The sequence below is a fragment of the Pongo abelii genome, chromosome 2 (genome assembly GCF_028885655.2).
Source record: "Pongo abelii isolate AG06213 chromosome 2, NHGRI_mPonAbe1-v2.0_pri, whole genome shotgun sequence".
Taxonomy (NCBI): domain Eukaryota; kingdom Metazoa; phylum Chordata; class Mammalia; order Primates; family Hominidae; genus Pongo; species Pongo abelii.
The window spans coordinates 151,283,546-151,306,972 of record NC_085928.1 but is presented as its reverse complement, the minus strand read 5'-3'; the positions used below and the strand labels follow the sequence as shown (position 1 = coordinate 151,306,972).

At 42.8% G+C, this 23,427-nt stretch overlaps 1 protein-coding gene across 2 annotated transcripts in view; it reads right to left on the bottom strand.

Annotated features, from left to right (window-relative positions):
* Positions 1-914: 914 nt before the first annotated feature.
* GRK7 (G protein-coupled receptor kinase 7) overlaps positions 915-23,427 on the bottom strand; it is a 54,515-nt gene continuing 32,002 nt past the window's right edge. The window contains exons 5-6 of one of the 2 annotated variants that reach the window (XM_024244976.3): positions 12,387-12,661; positions 915-3,544 (exon numbers count right to left, since the gene is read on the bottom strand). In XM_024244976.3, the coding sequence (XP_024100744.1) occupies positions 3,208-3,544; positions 12,387-12,661 (612 nt within the window). In that variant the 3' untranslated portion in view covers positions 915-3,207. The remainder of the gene's footprint in view (positions 3,545-12,386; positions 12,662-23,427) is intronic. The other variant, XM_063722241.1, reaches the window with a different exon arrangement.

The following is a 23,427-nucleotide window of genomic DNA, read 5'->3' as shown; positions in this document are numbered from 1 at the left end:
TGCATTGGGAGTTGGTTATGTCTATAGTATTGCTAAATTTTACATAGGTGAGGTTTGAGGTATGGGTTATTTCCAGATTGGAAACAAGAGGTCCCACTAAAACGGAAGTGGTGTTTATTTCTGTGCTGAAGTTGTTCCATTGTTCAGGTACAGGGATTGAAATGTATGGCCTGAAGTGCAGGGGGAGGCACATCCAACAGTTAGTAGGGTTTTGGGCCGAGACCTCATGGAGCCCAGGGAGGGTGGTATTAAGTAGGTTTACCAGGCGAGTATGGGTACGGAGGGTTTCACGTAGTTTTGAGAGATCTAGTCCTTTGTAGGGGCTAGGGGTGCTATGTACCCAGGTCAGTTGGGAGATTACTTCCTTTACGTGTTTTTCTCTAGCCTGATCTTGAACTCCACCCCATCAGACATACCAGTATGGGTGAAGTAAGTCCAACAGACAGTGGCTCCAAGTCCTCCAGGACAACTAGGATTAATCTTTTTTTTTTTTTTTTGAGACAGAGCCTTGCTCTGTCACCCAGGCTGGAGTCTAGTGGCTCAATCTCGGCTCACTGCAACCTCCTCCTCCCAGGTTGAAACAATCCTCCTGTCTCAGACTTCCTAGTAGCTGGGATTACAGGCACACACCACCACACCTGGCTAATTTGTATATTTTTAGTGGAGACAGGATTTTACCATGTTGGCTAGGCTGGTCTCAAACTCCTGATCTCAGGTGATCTGCCTGCCTTGGACTCCCAAAGTGCTGGGATTGCAGGCGTGAGCCACCATGCCCAGCCTTAAGTATTTCTTTATAGCAGTGTGAGAATGGATTAATACAACTACTTATTCAATTATTTTCCTAAGTTAGTTCTAAGATATAAAACAGATTTGCATTTAAAGTTTATTGAAAGCAGAGGCAATTCACACTAAGGAACCAATGCAACAAGACATTTTTATTTTTTTATCTCTCCAAATTTTTTGTCCTTTTAAAAACTGAGATATTTATCTTTAATTATTAGTTTGCATTTGTCCCTCTGCCAGCTTTAAGGCATAATCAACAAATAAACACGATGTTGTTTTTAAATGTCTAACGTCTATAAAGCCCAATCCTGAGAACTCTACCATTGGAGTGCTCTGGTTAATTGGATTTCTGTTAATCACCAGTCAGTTTTTTTGTTAAAAGGGACTTGTTCAAAACTTAACCAAACTTTAATTTACTTTCTTACTTCAGGAAAAAAAAAAATCTCCTGGCCACACTTCTATCTTGCTTTGGTGATACAGAAATCTAAGCATCCTAGGTTAGGATTTGGAGCATTAGGGAGCATGCTGAGGATGGAGGAGGAATGGGAAAGTGAGCCACAGGTGCACCAGCCTAGGCCTCAACTCTCAGAGGGCTTCTTATTAACTTGTTCCAGGTATGGTTAATGCTGTCTTGTAGATGAGTATTATTGTTATTCAGATTCCAGTTAACCAACATTTTTTTGACTGGCACTTTTGCAGCTCTTGAATCCTTAACTCAAGGGACAAAACTTTTAAATTGACTTCAGCCAGGTTTTTTACCACTGGGATAAATTTAGATTTTATTATGTGCACATACATCCTTTTAAAAAATATCACCCAGCTTTATATTTGTATCCCAAATATTTTTTCGCAGCTTTAGAATTCTCACCTTGGCTGTGCTTTTGAGAAGTGCTAATTCTACCATACAGTGTTGTCTGGGCAGCCACTTGAAATGAGGGTTACTATTGTTTCAATTCAATTTCTTTTCTTTCTTTATTTATTTTTTTGAGATGGAGTCTTGCTCTTGCTGCCCAGGCTGGAGTGCAATGGTGCGATCTTGGCTTACTACAACCTCCGCCTCCTGGGTTCAAGCAATTCTCCTGCCTCAGGCTCCTGGGTAACTGGGATTATAGATGCGCACCACCACACCGGACTAATTTTTGTATTTTTAGTAGAGACGGGGTTTACAACATGTTGGCCAGGCTGGTCTTGAACCCCTGACCTCGTGATCCATCCACCTTGGCCTCCCAAAGTGCTGGAATTGCAGGCATGAGCCACCGCACCTGGCCTGCTCAACTCAATTTCTAAGCCCATAGGTCTCCTTCAGGCCTTGAAATAGCCAAGAGACCGAGCTCCCAAGATATGTGTGAGAAACTAAAGTGTGCAAGGACAAGAGAAGCTATAAGATGAATAGATTGTCTTGTTTCATTTATACTGCAATTGCTAAAATGACATACTTTGGGGACATTTGAAAAGTTGCCATCAAAATGTATGATTGAAGTTTTGAGCTACCAAAATAAGATTGAATGTAATAACATTCAAATGTGCACGGCAGTGCCTGCCAAACTCTGCTGCACATTAGAATCACCTGGGTAGCTTCTGCAATTCTAAATGGTCAAGCTGTTCCCATACCTGGGAGTGGGGATCAGAATGTCTATGGATGGGAGTCAGGCATTAGTTTTTTAAAAGATCCCTAGGTGATTCCAAAGTTCAGCAGAGTTTGGGAACCGATGGCATATGGTAGTGCAAGTTTAAGCAATTTGTACCATATTACTTAAAGGACTCCACTAAATTTACAGAATGCTTTAATTCACAGACGTCATGGATGTTTACATTTAAAATGCTTCAGCATTATGATAGTAAATTATTTCCACAAAATTGCAAAAGAAACTGTCAGTGAAATTGAAAATTATTCTGTGATCTAAAACATTGCCAAAATATTGTAATCCACTCCTTTTTAGGGGGAGAATGTCAGGAACATTTGTTTCCAGCTTCAAAATCCTTTTTATAAGTATAGAAGCAGAAGAAAGATGAAGGGAAAAACAGAGATAAACAAAGAAAAACTAAAATGATTATTTACTAAGAATTGCAAATGCTCATTTTCTGGGCACACCACAAAGTTCCATTCTCTGTTCCTAGGACTTTGCGTAATACACAGGGACATGATGGTAAAAGGCTGATGCTTTCAGTTTATCAAAATAAACCTGAGTGTTCCTTTTCCCAGCCCTCAGTGAAAACTGAGACTTTACTCATCTTTGTGAAGAAAGAAAGAGAAAGAAAATAAAATGTGTCCTAGTAGTGAGCTTGCCTGTCCTTTGAATTGTTTTGTGGTTGTGATGTCCCTCCTAACTGATTAGCCCTCATTCCACAGATTTCCACGTGTTGGGAACATTCGAGGATTATGTCAGCTGAGACTCCTGCCGCCTGTCTGGTAAAGAGAGCAATTTACAATAACAAACACACGCCAGACTTGGATGAATTACCCTCCCCACAACCCGTAGGTCTGTTGGGGTCATTCAGTTCCTCAAACAGTCCCGTTTCTATAATTTCTTCCTGCCATGCTATAGGAACAGCACCTGTTGCAAAGTTTTTGAAGAACTGCTTATCTTTGTCATCAAATTCCACCCCCCGAACCTCAGAGAAATCATCAATTTCAGCGATGTCTTTGGCATAAACCACCGAAGGGTCTGGCACAAATGGGGGTTCGATTAGGCCCGCTTCCAGGCGAGGAAAGTTGATCGTTTTAAAGAAATGATGTTTCCTGGGATCATCAGACTTTTCTCTGTGAAGAAAGGAGATGATCAGCCTGAGACAGAGTTAACAAACCAAAATGCGACACGTTCTAACAATACAAAGTGTGTAGCATTCTTTTCTTACATTTTATTTTAATTGCAAAGACAATATAACAACATAAAGAATAACTGAAAAATAATAACTTTTGAAATCACCCCAAATTCCCGTATAAGTAGACAGTAGCATTCTCATTATTTGCAGACAGCTTTCACCTGTAGATGCAATTTTTAAACAGTGAAGCTTTGGACATGACTTTTATTCTCGGTGTTTCATGGAAATACTAGGAAAGTTCTGTAGAAACACACCTGCTTGCCTGCAGCTTCCAGTCATTGCCTCTTCAGGGTCACACAGAACAAGTTAAGCATATCTCTGTCCCACACAACCACCACTCCCATTTTAAAAGGCAGCACTCATCTCCCTTTATTGGCAATATGATATGATTTCTACAAGCCCCACTTACCTCCCCAACTGCCACAATAATCTTGGTGTTATTTCTTTAAAGACTTAGCAAAATCCATTAGTAATTTGCAGTAGTATAAATTTAGTACTCAAGATTATTATTATTATTATGATTATTATTATCAAATAATAATCATATGATTATTATTGTCAAACCCTCCATCTCTATGCTAGAAATTACTAGAGTATCTAAAGAAAAAAGTATGTTCCCAACTGTGTAACCTCTACTATTAATTTAGTTGTCTATTGCTGTGTAACAAATTGCCCCAAAATTTAGTGCCTTAAAACAACAAACATTTATTATCTCACAGCTTCTGAGGGTCAAGAATCTGGACATGGCTTAACTGGGTGTCTCTGTCTCAGAGTCTCTTGTGAGGTTGCAGTAAAGATGCTGGCTGAGACTGTGGTCTCATCTGAAGGCTCAGCTGAGGCTGGGGTATTTGCTTCCAAGCTCACTCATGTGGTTATTGTCAAGCCTCCATCCCTTATCACATGAGCCTCCACAGGGCTGTCTTAAAACATTGCAGCTGGCTTTCCCAGGGCCAATGATCACACACACACACACACACACACACACACACACACACACACACACACACACACACAGAGCTCAAAATAGAAGCCATAGTTTTTTTTAATAACCTAATCTGAGAAGTGACATCTCATCACTTTTGCCATATTCTATTTCTTATTGAAGGAAGACCACACTTAAGGCAAAGGGATTGTACATGAGTATGAATGTCAGGATGTGAGGATCATTGGGAGCCATCTTAGGGGCTGTCTACCATACTCCTCTGGGTTACTCTTAAATCTAGGTTGCAACAAAATAAAAAGTGGGCTGTTTTGTGGCATCGGATTCAAAACGATTTTTTTCTTTTAAAAAATGTGATATATTTCCTGGTCTGATTAAGAAACATCTTCCACATACAAGTGGACAACAAACATATGAAAAAATGCTCATTATCACTAATCATCAGATAAAAGTAAATTAAAACCACAATGAGATACCATCTCATACCAGTCAGAATAGCTATTACTAAGAAAAAACAAACAAACAAAAAAACAAAAACAACCAGACATGGTGGCTCATGCCTGTAATCCTAGCACTTTGAGAGGCCAAGGCAGGCAGATTGCCTGAGCTCAGGAGTTTGAGACCAGCCTGGGCAACATGGTGAAACCCTATCTCTACTAAAATACAAAAAATTAGACAGGTGTGACAGCGTGTGCCTGTAGTCCCAGCTACTCAGGAGGCTGAGGCAAGAGAATTGCTTGAACCCAGGAGGCGGAGATTGCAGTGAGCCAAGATTGTGCCACTGCACTCCAGCCTGGGCAACAGAGCGAGACTCCGTCTCTAAAAAAAAAAAAAAAAAAACCCAACCAACAAACCAAACAAACTAACAAACAAAAACAGATATTGGAGGAGCTGCAGAGAAAAGAGAATGCTCACACATTGTTGATGGGAAGGTAAATTAGTTCAGCCATTCTGGAAAGCAGTTTGGAGAGTTCTCAAAGAACTAAAAATAGAACTACCATTTGACCCAGCAATCCTATTACTGGTATATACCCAAGGGGAAATAAATTGTTCTACCAAAAAGACATACACTCATATGTTCATCACAGCACCATTCACAATAGCAAAGACACGGAATCAACTAAGGAGTCCATAAATGGTGGATTGAATAAAGAAAGTGTGGTACATACACAATATGGAATAATATGCAGCCATAAAAAGGAATGAAATCATGTTCTTTGCAGCAACATAGAAGCAGCTGGAGACCATTTTCTTAAGTGAACTAACATAGAAACAGAAAACCAAGTACCGCATGTTTTCACTTATAAGTGGGAGCTAAACATTGGGTAAATGTGGACATAAAGATGTGAACAACAGACACAGGGGACTACTAGATGTTTTGGGGGTGTGGCAAGGGTTGAAAAACTACCTATTGAGTACTATGCTCATAGATTCAATTGCATCCAAAACCTCCGCATTACACAATATGTCTTTGTAACAAACCTGCACATATACTCCCTGAATCTAAAATAAAAGATTTTTTTTAAAGAAATGTCTTCCTTTTGAAAGAAGTCAGTTTCTGCCATAAGTCAACCTTAATAGAAATTAATCATATTCATGGTCTCTCCTTTACATTTTCCATTCAAGATATCAGAAAGCTTTTTGGGAAAGGATTGAGAGCTTGCCCCATATATTCCTTTCAGAGATTCCCCACTATGTCAGATGATAACTACAACAGACTCTGCCCAGCAAGACGACTAAAGGCAACACCCAATAATGGCACAACTAATAACAAGAATGAGGATAACTGACATTTATTCAGAGCCTACTCTCAGTTAACACAACATTCAGCTCTTCACTTATATTATTACATTCAACCAGTACAACAGCCCTGTCTCTAACTCCTGTATTTTTTACTCCTTTATGTGCTTCTGCATTCATGAATAAGTGTGCATCTGAGGAAGCCAGAGTAAATAGGTGACTTTTTCAAAGGAAAATTTATAATTAAATTTTATTATGAAAAGAGAAACTTAATTGGAGGCATCTGATGATCCAGTGATTCCTTGGGTTCTTGTTCTGTGACCCAGCCCTACCCACTTCCAGAAAGGTCTATCCGGAACTTCTTGGACTTTTCCCACTGTGTATGGAGACCTGGATCAAAAGGTGCTACAAGGGGTGTCTTTTCTAAAAGCCACCAAGTCTCCACCAACTGAAAGAAAGAAAATGTAGGCTTGCCATCTACCAGAACCAACTGCCCCAGTGTCTGTGGTTTACATCTTGTAGGTTAAGAGCCTTGAGGGAGAGTTACTGAGATAAATGGAAGCTTCAAAAATAGATTTTTAGGCCGGGCACAGTGGCTCATACCTGTAATCCCAGCACTTTGGGAGGCCAAAGCGGATGGATCTCCTGAGGCCAGGAGTTTGAGACCAGCCTGGCCAACATGGTAAAACCCTGTCTCTACTAAAAAATACAAAAATTAGTCAGGCATGGTGGCACATGCCTATAATCCCAGTTACTTGGGAGGCTGAGAGAGGAGAATTTCTTGAACCTGGGAGGCAAAGGTTTCAGTGAGCCGAGATTGGGCCATTGTAGTCCAGCCTGGGTGACAGAGCAAGACTCTCTCATAAAACAAAACAAACAAACAAACAAAAAAACAGATTTTTTAAAAGTCAGGTTATTGAGGTATAATTTACACAGAAACATTCACCTTTTAAAGATATCAGATGGATTTTTAAACATGGCAGAAGGGTAGAGCTAGAATGCCATCCAAATAGATCAGGAATGAGCCCCAGACCTGCATGTCTCAAAGAGAATGAAGGCATTGGAATGGGACTAGGTGCCACAGGGAAGGTCTTGCATCACTTCCATGACCACTGGTGGGCATGAATTGAACGCATTGTGTCAGGGGTCAAAAGGGCCCTTAAAACTCAGTATAAGCAGCTTTCACACGAGTAAATGGAGACGCCCAGGAGCTTGGTAACTCGGGAGACTTGCCAGACCAGTCTTTACATCAGGATGAACAGTTCTCACATGGCATCTCAAGCACACCACGCCCAGGGAGTCTTGGTTTGTCCATCAGGGGTGGCTGACTGCAGCCCTTTTGCAACTAATTATAAAAGACAAGGAAACCATGGGTCACTCTGAGGTTTCCTTTATGTTCTTCAACAACCCAACTAGATGCCCCTGGAGGGCAGGATTCCTGCCTTGTATACCTTTTCCCAAGAAATGTCTGTGGGTGCTGCTGCTACCAGTGAAGACTGGGCTTTCCAATCTCTATTCCTTGTTCTTGTGGCTGGGCCACCACAAAGATGATGTCTTTGATCTTTTGCATTAGCAACTCCAACCACAGTTCTGTCATTAAAATAGCAGGCTGATTATTTCACTCTTACATCTTTCCCTGGCAGTTCTGTGCAGGGCTCTTTCAGCCCATCATTGTGCGGTACACTTTGAACAAATAGGAGAGGCTGTTGCTGGAGGCAGTATCTTTTGTAACAGCCAAAGAGGCAGCTGCAGGGAGGACTTCTGCTCATTGGAGTGGAATATATTTCAGAGCATTAACAGAGGCTCTCGTACTGTGGAACCCCACACAGAGATTACAATGGATTTTCTTATAATAGTCAATGAAGCAAAGATACCACCTGCCTATACATGAGGCCCACAAGGGAATTTGGTCTGCCAAGAACAGTAGGTATTGGCATGAAATTGTTTGTTGGAGAAGCACTTAAGTCAGAGACTTTCACGATTATTTGCTGTTGTTCTGCTGCACTGCCTGACCAGAATAAAACCGGCAAAAACTTAAGTGGTCTTCAGCATTTATTTTATTGGAAGACCCTGTAGTTGATCCCATCTGGAGACCCTGGAGATGCTCAGAAAAGCTTTTGGCTTTTCTGCAAAATTAACTCCCAGACCCATAAAGGCAAAGAAGGTAATCCTTTTCAGTGATGTCTAAAGGAGAAGGGTTTTTAATTCATTTCAAATGCTTAAGAAGGCAACAGGGAGGGAGCATTTGAACTCTGCTGTGTAACATGCTGTCGAGGCATTTGCCTTGACTTGGAGGATGCCCACTACATTAATCCAACGTGATCTCATTTGATTAAATTTTTTAAAAATATAGAGTTGAAATAAGTGTTGGAAGATTCTGCAATTATAGAGGCCGTAAGAAAAAAGAATGTTGCAAGATTTTCTGTTTCACTGAACAGCTGTTTTTTGTATGCCTTTCCTCTAATGTTGTAAACAGTCTTATTCAAAACAGTCACAACAACAGATGCTTTATTTAAAAGGCTTTGCTTGAGGAAGCAGCTTCAGGCAGTGACCAGTGTTTAGTGTGCTTTAAAGTGGTGTTTACAGTGTTTTAAGGTAGCATTTTCATGAAGTTTGTTAATATTTCATTTTGTAAATCCAAAGTCTGCTTATAGAGTATTAAGATATGTTTTATTTTATTTTTATTAAAAAAAATTTTTTTTTGAGACAGAGTTTTGCTCTTATCGCCCAGGCTGGAGTGCAGTGGCGTGATCTTGGCTCACTTCAACCTCCGCCTCCCAGGTTCAAGCTATTCCCCTGCCTTGGCCTCCTGAGTAGCTGGGATTACAGGCGCCCGCCACTGCATCCGGCTAATTTTTTGTATTTTTTTAGTAGAGACGGGGTTTCATCATGTTGGCCAAGCTGGTCTCGAACTCCTGACCTCAGGTGACCCACCCGCCTTGGCCTCCCAAAGTGCTGGGATTACAGGTATGAGCCACCGTGCCTGGCCAAAATAGATTTTAAATCAAACGTGGGAATTGAGGCATCCAAGTGGGTGTTGTTCCCTTCAGGGAAGTCATCTAAAGAGACCTTCCTCCTGACTCAGCCACTGCTGCCGCACCTTTGGATACTCACTGAACTTGAAGACCATGAGGGTAGAGATTGTTAGTGATTGTCAGTGGTCACCATATCCTATTTGATTCTCACTCCTGGGCACGCAGAAGACACTAGTCAGCGCCCTCACCCATAGGCAGGACCCGAGGACTAGTTCTGGCCAACAGAACTGTGTGTGAAGTGTGTGGGATCGAGACCATCCTGACCAACATGGTGAAACCCCGTCTCTACTAAAAATACAAAAATTAGCTGGGTGTGGTGGTGGGTGCCTGTAATCCCAGCTACTCGGGAGGCCAAGGCAGAAGAATTGCTTGAAACTGGGAGGCTGAGAGATTGCAGTGAGCCAAGATTGTGCCATTGCACTCCAGCCTGGGCAGCAGAGCAAGACTCAGTCTCAAAAACTAATAATAATAATAAATAATTTGTAGGTCTCCAATAACTGAATGTAAAAGGGTAAGAGGGTAGAGAATGCGTTTCCTCCCTGACAATGTGTGAGTGTACACATATAAATCTCTCTCTGAGAGGGAGAGAGAGAGAGAGAGAGAGGGAGAGAAAGGAAGGGAAGGAGGGATGTGGGGAGACAGAGAGAAAAGAGGTGGGAGAGAGAGGGAGAGAGAGGAAGGGAAGGAGGGATGGGGAGAGAGAGAGAGAAAAGAGGGCAGAGAGAGAGATTGATTGATTGATTTAATTTAAGGCTTTGTAAATCCAAAGTCTGCAGGGTAGTTCAGCAGGCTGGAAACCCAGGGAAGGATTGCAGTTCGACCCCAAAGGTAGTTTGCTAGCAGAATCACCATTTCTTCTGGGGAAGTCAGTCTTTTCTTATTAAGGCTTTCAACTGATTGGATCAGGCCTATCCACATTATGGACGGTAATCTACTTTACTCAAAGTCTACTGATTTAAATGTTAATCTCATCTAAAAATCTGCCCAGAAATATCTCAATAATATTTGACCAAATATCTGAGTACTGTGGCCTAACCAAGTTGACACATAAAATTAACCATCACACCCACAACCCCCCCCCCCCCATTTTATATATGAGGATATTGAGACTCAAGGAAAGTAATTCAATTGCTTGAGGTAAAATGACCAGTCTATAGCAGAGCTAGGACATGAATCTATGTCTGTGAATCTAAAGCTCTTGATTTTCTCCCTACACAACATAGTCACTCACTGCCAAGGGTCTTTTCACAGGCCAACTTTTACTTCTTTTTTTCTTCTAGAGTATCTTTTTTTTAGAGACAGGGTCTTGCTCTGTCACCCATGCTGGAGTATAGTGGCATGATCATAGCTCACTGCAGCCTTGAGCTCCTGGGCTCAAGTGATCCTCCCACCTCAGCCTCTTGAGTAGCTGGGACTACAGGCATGCACTTCTACACCTGGCTAATATTTGTATTTTACATAGAGGCATGGGCTCTCTATGTTGCTTAGGCTGGTCTTGAACTCCTGGGCTCAAGCAATCCTCCCACCTTGGCCTTCCAAAGTTTTAAGATTACAGGCATGACCACTGCGCCCGGCCTTCTAAAATACCTTGATCTTATTCTATCATAAACAATGAAACTTGGCTTCAATTTTAACAGTTGGCAACATCATAAATATTTTTTGAAGGACTGATGATATCCTATGGGAGACATTTGAAAGGAACAGAATTTTCCAGAGCTATGACTATCAGTACTGGTAGTTTTATGTTTTCATTTTAATTATTATTATTATTATTTTGAGATGGAGTCTTGCTCTGTTGCCCAGGCTGCAGTGCAGTGGCATGATCTCAGCTCACTGCAACCTCCACCTCCTGGGTTCAAGTGATTCTCGTGTCTTAGCCTCCTGGTTATCTGGGATTACAGGCGGCTGCCACCACTCCTGGCTATTCTTTTGTATTTTTAGTAGACATAGGGTTTCACCATATGTTGGCCAGGCTGGTCTTAAACTCCTAACTTCAGGTGATCTGCCACCTCAACCTCCCAAAGTGCTGGCGTGAGCCACCACGCCTGGCTCACAGGCGTGAGCCACTGTGCCCATCCTATTTTAATTATTTTTGAATAGACAATGTAACAGTGTTAAGTACATTCACACTACATTGTTATGCAACCAATCTCCAGAGCTCTTCATCTTGTAAAACAGATAATTTGTACTCATTAGACAACTTCCCATTTCTCCTCCCCTTAACCCCAGGAAACTGCCATTCTACTTACTTTCTTTCTTTTTTTTTTGAGATGGAGTCTCGCTCTGTCACCCAGGCTGGAGTGCGGTGGCTCGATCTCGGCTCACTGCAACCTCTGCTGCCTGGGTTCAGGTAATTCTCCTGCCTCAGCCTCCCAAGTAGTTGGGATTACAGGCACCTGCCACCGCGCCTGGCTAATTTTTGTAGTTTTATTAGAGATGGGGTTTCACCATCTTGGCCAGGCTGGTTTTGAACTCCTGACCTTGTGATCCACCCGCCTCAGCCTCCCAGAGTACTGACATTACAGGCATGAGCCACCCTGCCCGGCCTTCTACTTTCCATCTCTATGAATTTGACTACTCTAGGTACCTCATATAAGTGGAATCATGCAATATTTGTTTTGTTTTATGGCTGTATGTGATTTTAATACATTTATTTACTCAACGTGGTTCAGATGCAAAAGAAACTAAGGTGATACAGTGAAAATTCTTATTTGCATCCCCATCCCCAGCCCCCAATTTCCCTTCACCTGACATAACCAATTCTATAAATTCCTTGAAATATTCTATACAACCATTTGAATTATGTATTCTTTTTTCTTTTTTTAATGCAAGCTGCTTTGCACCTCACTTTTCCACCTTAAAATACATCTTGGAGATTGTTCCATAGAAAGTGCTAATAGTGTTTGAAAGTATTAGAAATATTTAATTTAACCATATAATATGCAAATAAAAATAAGAAAATCATAATACTTAATTCCAAGACTTTGCCACAAATCAAAAGTATTCTCCTAATCCCTGTGGACAATACCGGTGTCAGCAATCCTCTCTGTTACATGCTAGTTTACCTGCTTCCTAAGCGTTGCTCTGGTTTCTTAGCCAAGAAGAGCCTGCAAATATCTTTTGCTTCCTCTGTGAAGTTATCATGCTGGAATTTGACCTCATCTTGCAGAGTTCTTTGCTTTAGATCCTCTTTACTGACCTTTTCCTTGTAATCTTTGAATGGTGTTCGTCCGGCAACCATTTCATAAATGCTGCATCCCATGGCAAACCAGTCCACAGGATAGGAATAACTTACCTTTTCCATTAGGATCTCAGGAGCCATGTAACCATTGGTTCCAGCCTGTAACATCCCAAACAAAAAACAAGACAACACAGAACAAAGACACTAAGGTGAGTGTAGCAGACACTGCTGACTGCCTACCTAATACACATTCTCCTTTTCTTCCCTTGTTGAGGGAACCCTAATTTGTTTGGGGTGGCAATGTGTCTAACCTATTCTTTGTGCTGCTTTCCCAGCAGCTTTGGGTGCAGCCAGGGGAGGCCATGCTATCCATTTTGGCCAATGAGATAAAGAGTTGGTGGCTAAGGTCATCCTGAAAAGGGACGCCGTAGCTGCTCTTGATGTGGGAAAATCTGTTAACTCTCTTAGGCTCATCACCTCATCTTTAAGATGAAAAGTTCAAGTGGATGTCTGTAAGATCCCCTAAGCTCTGCCTTTTTAAAAATTCACAGATAATAGAAAATTAGACGCATATGATTTTTTAAGGTTGAGCACTTTATTACTAATATTAAATGTTCATATATTGTCTATGATGTTTCTTACTCTATGTGCTATGTAATAACATTAACATCACACACCTCTGCCTGTCTCTGCACTGAATAATTAACACTGTCATTTTAATTCAGGAAATTCCACACACACATGAAATTTCATTTTACATGCATGACTATGTATTATAGGCACACTTCTACTGACAATATATGCCAAATGATCATTAGATTAAATATATATACATATTCACTTTATATATATACATACATACATATTTATTTCTATATATAATACATACATATTTATATATACTTGTATGTATGGTAAATTACACATAAAATTTACTATCTAAATCATTTTGCAGTGTAAGTTCAGTAGTGTTAAGTACATTCTCACTGTTGTGCAACCAATCTCCAGAACTACTCATCTTGTAAAACTGATAATTTACACTCATTAAACAACTTGCCATTCTTCCTCCCCTCAACCCCAGGCAACCACCATTTTACTTTCTCTCTCTATGAATTTGACTATTCTAGTTACCTCATATAAGTGGAATCATGCAATAATTGTCTTTTTATGGCTGCATTGATTTTAATACATGTATTTACTCAACAAATATTTAATGAAATCTACAACACACCTTGCAATTTTAAGGTATATATATATATGTGTATATATATATGTGTATATATATATATATATTTTTTTTTTTTTTTGAGATGGAGTCTTGTTGTGTCACCAGGCTGGAATGCAGTGTCCTGATCTCAGCTCACTGCAACCTCTATCTCCTAGGTTCAAGCCGTTCTCCTGCCTCAGCCTCCCAGGTAGCTGGGATTACAGGCGCCTGCCACCACGCCTGGCTAATTTTTGTATTTTTTGTGGAGATGGGGTTTCACCATGTTGGCCAGGCTGGTCTTGAACCCCTGACCTCAAGTGAGCCTCCCGCCTCGGCCTCCCAAAGTGCTGAGATTACAGGTGTGAGCCACTGTGCCTGGCCCACTTGGACTTTTCGGAGAGCAATATGACAGAGAGCAATGGGAAACAAAAGATAACAAATTGTTCCTGTCTTTCAACCAGATTATTTAACTTTGGAGTATGTACCTCAAAGAAGAGACTCAGAAGAAAGAAAAAGGAATCTATATTGAGATGTTCATAACTTCATTAACTCAGAATGGTCACGAGCTGGAAACACCCAAAGGCCCATCAATAAGATGATAAACCAGAGTCTATTGTTAATACCAAGGAATTTATATATGTAATGATTGTCATCCACTGATTACAACTATGCATTTCAGTACTTCAGGAAAGGTTGGAAAAGTTGGATGCAGTGGTGTGTGCCTGTAGTCCCAGCTACTCAAAAGGCTGAAATGGGAGGATCCCTTCAGCCAAGGAGTTCGAGGCTGTAGTGCGATAGACGAGCCACAGCACTCTAGCCTGGGTAACTTTGTGAGACCCCGTCTCTACGAAGAAAACATTAGAAAGTGTTGAGCTGTGCATTAGGTGTTTTATTTCTAGTTGCTTAAGTATTTTTTACTGTAATGCTTTAGAAATATGAAATTTCATGGATGATTTCTACATGGATCACAACAAGAAAAAACATAAACAATCCAAGTACTAATGAAGAGTGATTGGCCTGAACAAGAAAGTTCTGGAAGTGACTAGGGTCTAACGGGCTGTGCATGAGTCAGCATGGTACTGCTGTTTTCAGAGAAGCTGGTATATAATTTGGGTGACCATATGTTCCGGTTTGCTTGGGACAGTCCCGGTTTACATCTATTGCCCTGGCCTCTTGTCCAGTTTTGCATTTGTCCAGAAAAAAGGGTCCTGTAGGCGCCTCTGAGGCCCAGGATACAGTCTTACTCATCTTTGTCTCCAAATCCAGGCACTTATCACAGGGCCTCACCTGGTGCATGCCATGTTTTTAAATAAATAACGATAAAGACGGTGACTAGATGTTTTCCATTCACTGCGCAGAAAACATTTGTTGAGTCATGCCCTGCAATGAGTTCCAGGGATACCGAGACCTGTAAGGCCTGGCCCTTGCCCTTGAGGATTTAGAGACTGGTAGAGACAGACAGGTCAGAAGATTGATTCAATAGAGTGCGGAGCACGTGCAGGGGGGCCCACGGGGTCAGTATGTGCATGTGTGTGTATCTGATTGTGTGTGTATGTGATTGTGTGTGTATGTGGGTGTATGTGAGTGTGTGTATGTGGGTGTATGTGAGTGTGTGTGTGTGTATGAGTGTGTATGTGAGTGGGTGTATGTGTATGTATGTGTGTATGTGTGTTTGGGTGTATGAGTGTGTGTGAGTGCATGTGTGTGTGCGAGTGGGTGTGTGTATGTGAGTGTGGTGTGTATGTGAGTGTATGTGTATGTGAGTATGCATACGTGTTTGTGTGAGCATACATATGTGTTAATGTGTGTGTGAGTGTACGTGAGCATCTGTGTATGACAGCGTGTATGTGTATGTGTGCATATGTGTGTGTATGTGAGCGTGTGTGTATGTGCATGTGTGCATATGTGTGCGTGTATGTGAGTGTGTGTGTATGTGTATGTGTGCATGTGAGTGTGTGTATGTATGTGTATGTGAGGGTGAGTGTATGTGTGAATGTGCATGTGTGTATGAGAGCATGTGTGTATGTGTGTGTATGTGTACGTGTGTGTATGTGTGCATGTGTGTGGGTGTGTGTATGTATGTGTGTATGTGTGTGTGTGAGTGTGTGAGTGTGTGTATGTATGTGTATGTGTGTATGTGTGTGTTATGTGAGTGTGTGTATGTGTGTGTGTGTTGAGAATACTTCACTGAAGAGCCACAGCTGGCTGAATATGAGGGAAACACCTAGAAGGCTATCCAGGTAATGAGCATGTGCAAGAGATGGAGTCAGAAAAAGTGCAAGGTATTGACGGAGCTTTAAGGAATTTGGTGTTTCTAGAATACATGATCTGGGGGAATGCCATGGAGGGAGGGGAGATGGGATTGAGAAACTGTATGCTAAGGTAGCAGAATCTATTCCCAGTCTCCCTTTTCCTTTGCCTCCCTCTATCATGCAATGCCAGATGACTAAAGACAACATCTCTCTCAGCCTTCTTTGCACACAGGATAGTGATATGAGCTTTATTTGAGAGGTGTGCAAGCTGAAGGTGCAAAGGCTTGGAAAAAAGAGAAGTGAGTTTACTCGAAAATAAATAAAAGATGTAAGATTGATTAAATGGATGGATGGAGAGGATGGATAGATAGATGGACATTTGATAAAGCAAATCTAGTAAAATGTTAATGATATACAAGGAATATTATTTGGCCATAGAAAGGAATGATGTATAGCCGGCAGTGGTGGCTCACGCCTGTAATCCCAGCACTTTGTGAGGCTGAGGTGGGCGGATCACGAGGTCAGGAGTTAGAAACCAGCCTGGTCAACGTGGTGAAAACCCGTCTCTACTAAAAATACAAAAAATAGCCGGGTGCGCCTGTAATCCCAGCTACTTGGGAGGCTGAGACAGGAGAATTGCTTGAACCTGGGAGGCAGAGGTTGCAGTGAGCCGAGATGGTGCCATTGCACCCCAGCCTGAATGACAGAGCAAGACTCCGTTTTGGGGGAGGGGAGAGTGGGGAAGAAAGGAATGAAGTACTGATACATGCTTCAACATGGGTGAACCTTGAAAACATGCTAAATGGAAGAAGCTGGTCACAAATGACCATGTGTTGCATGATTCCATTTATATGAGATGTCTAATATAGGCAATTCCAGAGACAGAAAATAGATGAATGCTTGCTTAGGGGTGGAAGAGCAGAGTAATGGAAGTGACTGCTAAAGGATATAGGATTTCTTTTGGGGGTGAAGAAAATGTTTTAAAGTTGATTGTGGTAATGTTTGCACACCTCTGTAAATATACTAAAAACCAGTACTTTTTTTTTTTTTTTTTTTTTTTGAGACATCTGTCGCCATCTGGAGTGCAGTAGTGTGATCTTGGCTCACTGTAGCCTCCACCTCCCGGGTTCAAGCGATTCTCCTGCCTCAGCTCCTGAATAGCTGGGACTACAGGCGTGCACCACCATGCCTGGCTATTTTTTTTTTTTTTTTTTTTTCAGTAGAGACAGGGTTTCACCATGTTGGCCAGGCTGGTCTTAAACTCCTGACCTCAGGTGATCCATCCTCCTTGGCCTTCCAAAGTGCTGGGATTACAGGCATGAGCCACCGCGCCCAGCCAGTACACTTTAAATGAATAGTTCTTATGGTACTTAAATTATATCTCAATAAAGCTGTTAAAAATGTCAGTGATAAACTCTAGGTAATGGGTATTTCAAAGGTGCTCGTGTGAAATTCTTTCAACTTTGCTGTACGCTTGGAAGATTTTATAATAGAATATGCAGAAGGGAAAAGGAGAGTGAGGGAAGGGGGATGTGATGCCCCGCTGGCTGCTGGTTCATCAGGCACAAGGGAGTCTTCTGGAAGAGGCACAAGGAGGAAGCACAGGAGAGAGTGGATGAGGGGGATGCAGCTGCCCAGTCCTTCCCATCTCCTGTTTCCATTGCTCAGGGATTATCCGAAGAGCTATATTGCCAGACATGTCATCCAGTTGATTAGCAGCTGCCCAGGAAATAAGGCTCCATACCCCACAGGATAATGTTTCATCCAGTTCTGAAAGTGGAGGGGCAACGCAGCCTAGATGTGCTGCTGACAGAGAACTGTCCAAGGGGGAGAGAAAAGGAGGCAGTAGAGGGAATGTAGGAAGGTGCGTGAGGTTTGTGGTCCAGTACACCAATATGATGAAATTTCTCAAGGACATACTTTGATGTGGGGCTTTTTTCATCCACGGTGCTGGCTATCATGGCTATCAGCTGGCCCCTCAATCCAGAAACCAATGGCTGTCTATACTGGGAAATTATCTCATACTATTTGTGTGTGTGTGTCTGTGTGTGTGACAGAGAAAGAGAGTTTCAGTCTGTCACCCAGGTTGGAAGTGCAGTGGTTCAATCGTGGCTCACTGCAGCTTCCACCTCCCAGGCTCAAGCAATCTTCCCACTTCAGCCTCCTGATAGCTGGAACCACAGGTGCATGCCACCATGCCTGGTTAATTTTTTTTTCTTTGGTACAGATGGGGTCTCTCTCTGTTTCCCAGGCTAGTTCTGGGGTCCTCCTGCCTTGGCCTCTCAAAGTGCTGGGATTACAGGCATGAGCCACCACATCCAACCTCTCATAGTATTTCTTTGATCATTTTCTCCCTCGCATTTTGTCTCTTCTCTTTTTTTCAGAAATATTGAACTTATCCTTTACGTTTCTTACCTTTTGCTCCTAATGTCCACTCCTGTCTCTTATTTCTTTTTGAGGGGCATAGGGGGAGACTTCCCCCATTTTTTTTCCCAATTCTTCTATGTTTAAAAAAGTATTTTATTATGGGAAACTTCAAATATATACAAAACAGAGGTAGAATAATAAACCCAAAGTAGTCTTCACCTGGCTTCAACAATTACCCACACATGGCCAATATTGTCTCATCTATGTCCCTTCCCACTTCTCCTGACTGTTCTAGTCATGCATCATTTGTATTTCACTATGAATCTCTAAAAGATAAGGTCACTTAGAAAACACACTAAAACAAAGCACTAAAATAACATTATCTCATTTAAAAAATAAGAATAATTATTTAATATTATCTGGACATATTTGTATACCAACAGTCCTATAAACTTTTAAAAGTAAAATTTAAACTTAAATCATACAATCATTTAAACAATCATTAAACTTTTGTTTAAATTTGGATCAAATGTGGTTCATACAATGATTGTCTCTTAAATCTCTTTTCTAGGCTCCTCCTCTGTCTTTTTTCCCCACCTAGCAAGTTTTTGTTGAAAAAAGGGGCCAAACTGTAGTTTCCCACAGTCAGATTTTGCTCACTGCATTCCTGTGGTGTCATTTAACATGTTCCTCTATTCTTTGCATTTCTTTTCTTTTTTTTTTTTGAGATGGAGTCTCGCTCTGTCGCCCAGGCTGGAGTGTAGTGGTGCGATCTCGGCTCACTGCAAGCTCCGCCTCCCGGGTTCACGCCATTCTCCTGCCTCAGCCTCCCAAGTAGCTGGGACTACAGGCGCCCGCCACCACGCCTGGCTAATTTTTTTGTATTTTTTAGTAGAGATGGGGTTTCACCATGTTAGCCAGGATGGTCTCAATCTCCTGACCTTGTGATCCGCCTGCCTCGGCCTCCCAAAGTGCTGGGATCGCAGGCGTGAGTCACTGCACCTGGCCCATGCATTTCTTGTAAACTGATGGCTAGACATAGAGGCTTAATTCTTCTACTTAACTTTTCATTTTTGCCAATATGATTTCATTGATACATAATTAATATACAATAACGTGTACAGTTCTTAGATAGTCAGCTCAATGAATTTTAATAATTAAATACACCCTCATAAATACCACCCAAACAAGATATAAAACATTTCTGTCTGTCCAGAAAGTTCCCTTGTGCCCCTTGCCAGTCAGTCCTCCCCACTTCTCAGGCAAACACTTTTTGATTTCCGTTACTATAGATTAGTTTTGTCTGTCCTTGAATGTTATATAAATGGAATTGTATAGTATGTATTCTTTCATGTCCAACTTATTGTATTTAATGTATCTTTAAGATTTGTCCATGTTTTTCTGCAAATGTATTTACATATTTTTTATTTCCAAATGTCCTTGTTCTCTGAATGTTCCTTGATTTATAGCATTTGTTCTTGTTTCATGGAGGCCTTATCTTCTCTTTAATCTCAAAAGATAATAATTACAAGTTTTAAAAAATAGTCTCTTGTGTTCCCTGCATCGTTCCTGTTTTCTACAAGTTCTTTTCCTCTGATTGTTTTGGTTCTGTCTTTCATTTTGAAGAGTTTTGTTTTTTTTGTTGTTTGTTTTTTTTTTTTACAAATGACAATTGATCTTTGTCTGGTCATTCATATTTAAGAGTGAAGCACCAAAAAGCTGACTATAAGCTATGTGGAGTCCAGCTTATCAACTGACGAGAGGGATCAGGTGGGATATCTCCATACCCCACCTGAGAGGTATCAGCCTGCCTGCTCTCATTTGGGGAACTGAGATGGGAAGGAGCTGAGGGTCTCCCTGAATATAGTATTTCACTTCCCACAGCTCTCCTTTGGGCCTCATGTTCTTGGGTCCTGCTTCTATCTGGTTCTTTATGACTCTGCTGGGGTGGCAGAGGCATAAAGAAAGACTATAAACAACATCCAAACGAAGTTAAGTCAGTGGCAGTCAGTAAGTTCTATTCAGCAACATTTATGGTGAGTTTGCTCTGTGTGGCACCCGCCCAATGAGCACATTTCAAAGGTGAGTGACATTAAGGATTAAAGTTACTAATGAGGATACTGGATAAATCTAAGTTGCTCAGTAGAAGGTGTAGGGTGAAAGCGGACAACATACCTTGCCATGAACAAAGGATTGTGAAACACATGCTGAGAGAAAAATTGGAAATAATAATGGAAAACATTATTGAGCGCTTATTCCATACTAAATATTTTCCGTAGTGCTTTATGTGAATTCCTCATTTGATCTCCATAATAACCCTATGAGATAGCGTCCATTCTGCAGATTAGGAAACTGAACCATAGAGAGGTTAAATCTTGCCTAAGATCACCAACCTAAGAATCACACACAGGCTGCACTTTTTTTTTTTTTTTTTTTTTGAGACCGAGCCTCACTCTATCACCCAGGCTGGAGTGCAGTGGCACAATCTTGGCTCACTGCAACCTCCGCCTCCCAGGTTCAAGTGATTCTCCTGCCTCAGCCTCCTGAGTAGCTGGGATTACAGGCGCCCATCACCACGCCCGGCTAATTTTGTATTTTTAGTAGAGACAGGGTTTCACCATGTTAGCTAGGCTGGTCTCGAACTCCTGACCTCCTGTGATCTACCCGCCACAGCCTCCCAAAGGGCTGGGATTACAGGCGTGACCCACCATGCCTGCCCTGGCCTGCACTTTTCACTACTACATTATTCCGCCTCTATGGAAGTAGGTGAAGTGACTTCTTCTTACCCCTCCAAGTTCCCTTCAGGATTTCTTTTCTCCGTTATAGAGTCCCCTTATTCCCTCTCCCTATTTGCCCAGTACTAAGTCCTTGATCTTTAGCATTCTTGCTAAAGACGTTTCCCTTCCCCTTATCCCAGTGAATTCTCCATTCTTTGCCTGTTTCAGGCTGGCTCGGCTGCTCCACACAGCAGAGGGTTCTGGGAGATGGGACCAGACCCTGGGTCATGCTCTGCAACCACCTCCCCAAGGAAATAAGTAAAGAATTGGCCTGCCATCTTTACAGCCCTGTAGACCCCCTGGTGTAGTGGAAAGAGCATGAGACAGCATGCAGGAAGGCCTTAGATTCATTCCAAATAATTTTCAGGACTAAATTCACCTCTTGGTCCTAAAGACAGAAAATGTCAGCCATGGAACTTTGAAGGGCACCACCTCCTTGAAGAGCGGAGGTATTTCACTGAGGAGAATGGAATTAGAGGCGCACGCCAGACTTTAAGCACCCACATTCCATTGCAGCCTCCAGCTGAAAAAATTAATTGCCTGCCCTTTATGCCATTTGTCTTCTGCATGTGAACTGCCTCCTCAGAGTAGGGTGGGAGGAGAGAACGCGCCAAGCAGCGTGGAGCAGGTCCAACCACGCTGACCTCTTACAGCTCAGTTTAACTCCTGCAGTTACACAGGGCCCTGCGCCTCTGTCTCAGCAGCATCAGAACCGTCTCCTTCAGTGCATGTGACCAGAACCGCCATGCCCAGGGCTGTAGGGATTGCCCGAGTGTCAGCACCTCTTAGTGGAGGGGTGTGTGTGTGTGTGTGTGTGTGTGTGTGTTTTATCCTTTTCTAGGTTTTACCTTATTTTACTTTGGGTTTTATGGTGCCTTTTCCAGACCCACACAGTCAACACCTGGTCAGGCAAAAACCAAGTATACCCAGCATTGGGCGACATCGAGCAACAGACCTCACGGGGTTTAGGACGCCTGGCAGTGCCAGTGCCCCTCCCCCATCCCCTCAGGGGCAGCGGGAAGTCCTAGTACAGTAGTCTCAAGCTTAGTCCCATCAGGGCCACCTGTCACCTACAGGTGTCCAGACATTGGGGAAGGTAGACACCTTAAGGTTGGATTAAGATCCCAAGCCCGTCCAGATACCCCCTACATTGTTCTTGCTGTTGGGTGCTGGCTTCTTCCATTGACCCTGTAGCTGTCACTCTCAACAGAACTGGCAGGGCCCAGGCTGGCCCTGGACAGAGTCCTAGTGTGGCTCTGGACAACCAGGAACCAGACTGTGACCTTCGCAGTGCAGACAACAGGGAGGGGCTTCTGGTGGAGCTGAGAGGGCACAGTTCACATCTTAACAGTTTTACGAGTCCATGAAAAAGTATGAGTGTGCGCAGGTCCTTCAAGGTCAAGGACACGAGCAACCCTCCACCTCCCATTAAATCTGAAAACTTGGCAACCTCCAATTCCACTATCAAAAGAAAAGGCCGTGTCGGCCCTTGGAGTGGCCGGGCCAGGCTGGATTAGCGACGCAGACGGGGAGAAAGGAGCTGGAGAGGAAGCTCCGCGATCCCGGCGCGGCCCAGCACACTGGCACGCCGAGCCAGAAACCGCCCGCGGATGCCTCTTCCCCCAGCTCATCACAAACCAGATCCAGTCGACAGCACAATCCAAACAGAAGAGGGAATCAGAATGTACATCTTTTGTTTGCCGTGGCAGGAGAACTGTTGAGCAGAGGAAAAAAACAAGCTGAGCTTAGCGCTATCAGCTGTTTCCTGGGGCTCTCTCCTTCCTTCCTCCGAGGGGGGCCTGGCCGCTTTGTTCTCGTTCCCAGCTGCTCCTCTGCGCCTTTAAGCGGTGGCCTTTGCAGACCTCGGAGGAATGCGGCCCTGGGACCCCAGGGGACTTAGCTCGAGGCTCCGCCCGCCCCGCGTGCTCGGCCCCAGGCCGCAGAATCAGGAGCGCCGCAGTGTCGCGCGGAGGCCGCTCCCGCCCCTGGCTTCGCAGGGCTTGCTTTCTTCCGCCACTTCCTGGGCGGGGAGGGCGCATCCCATCAGAGGCGGCTTCCTGCTCTCCCTGACACCCCTGGAAGGACACCCATTTCAGAGAGCCCACACAGGGAGCCCAAAAGAGAGGTCCTCGCAATAACGCTTTTTGCAGGGATAGAGTCTGGGGTGAAATGGCTCCCACACTGGCGTTGGTTTGCTGTAGTTCAGATCCCAGCTCTACCAGTTATAAGCTGGTCACCCACAGCCGCTTACTCAACCCTTCTGAGCCTCAGCAGTTCTTGCCTTATGGGACTGTGATGAAGATTAAAACGATAAAACAGATT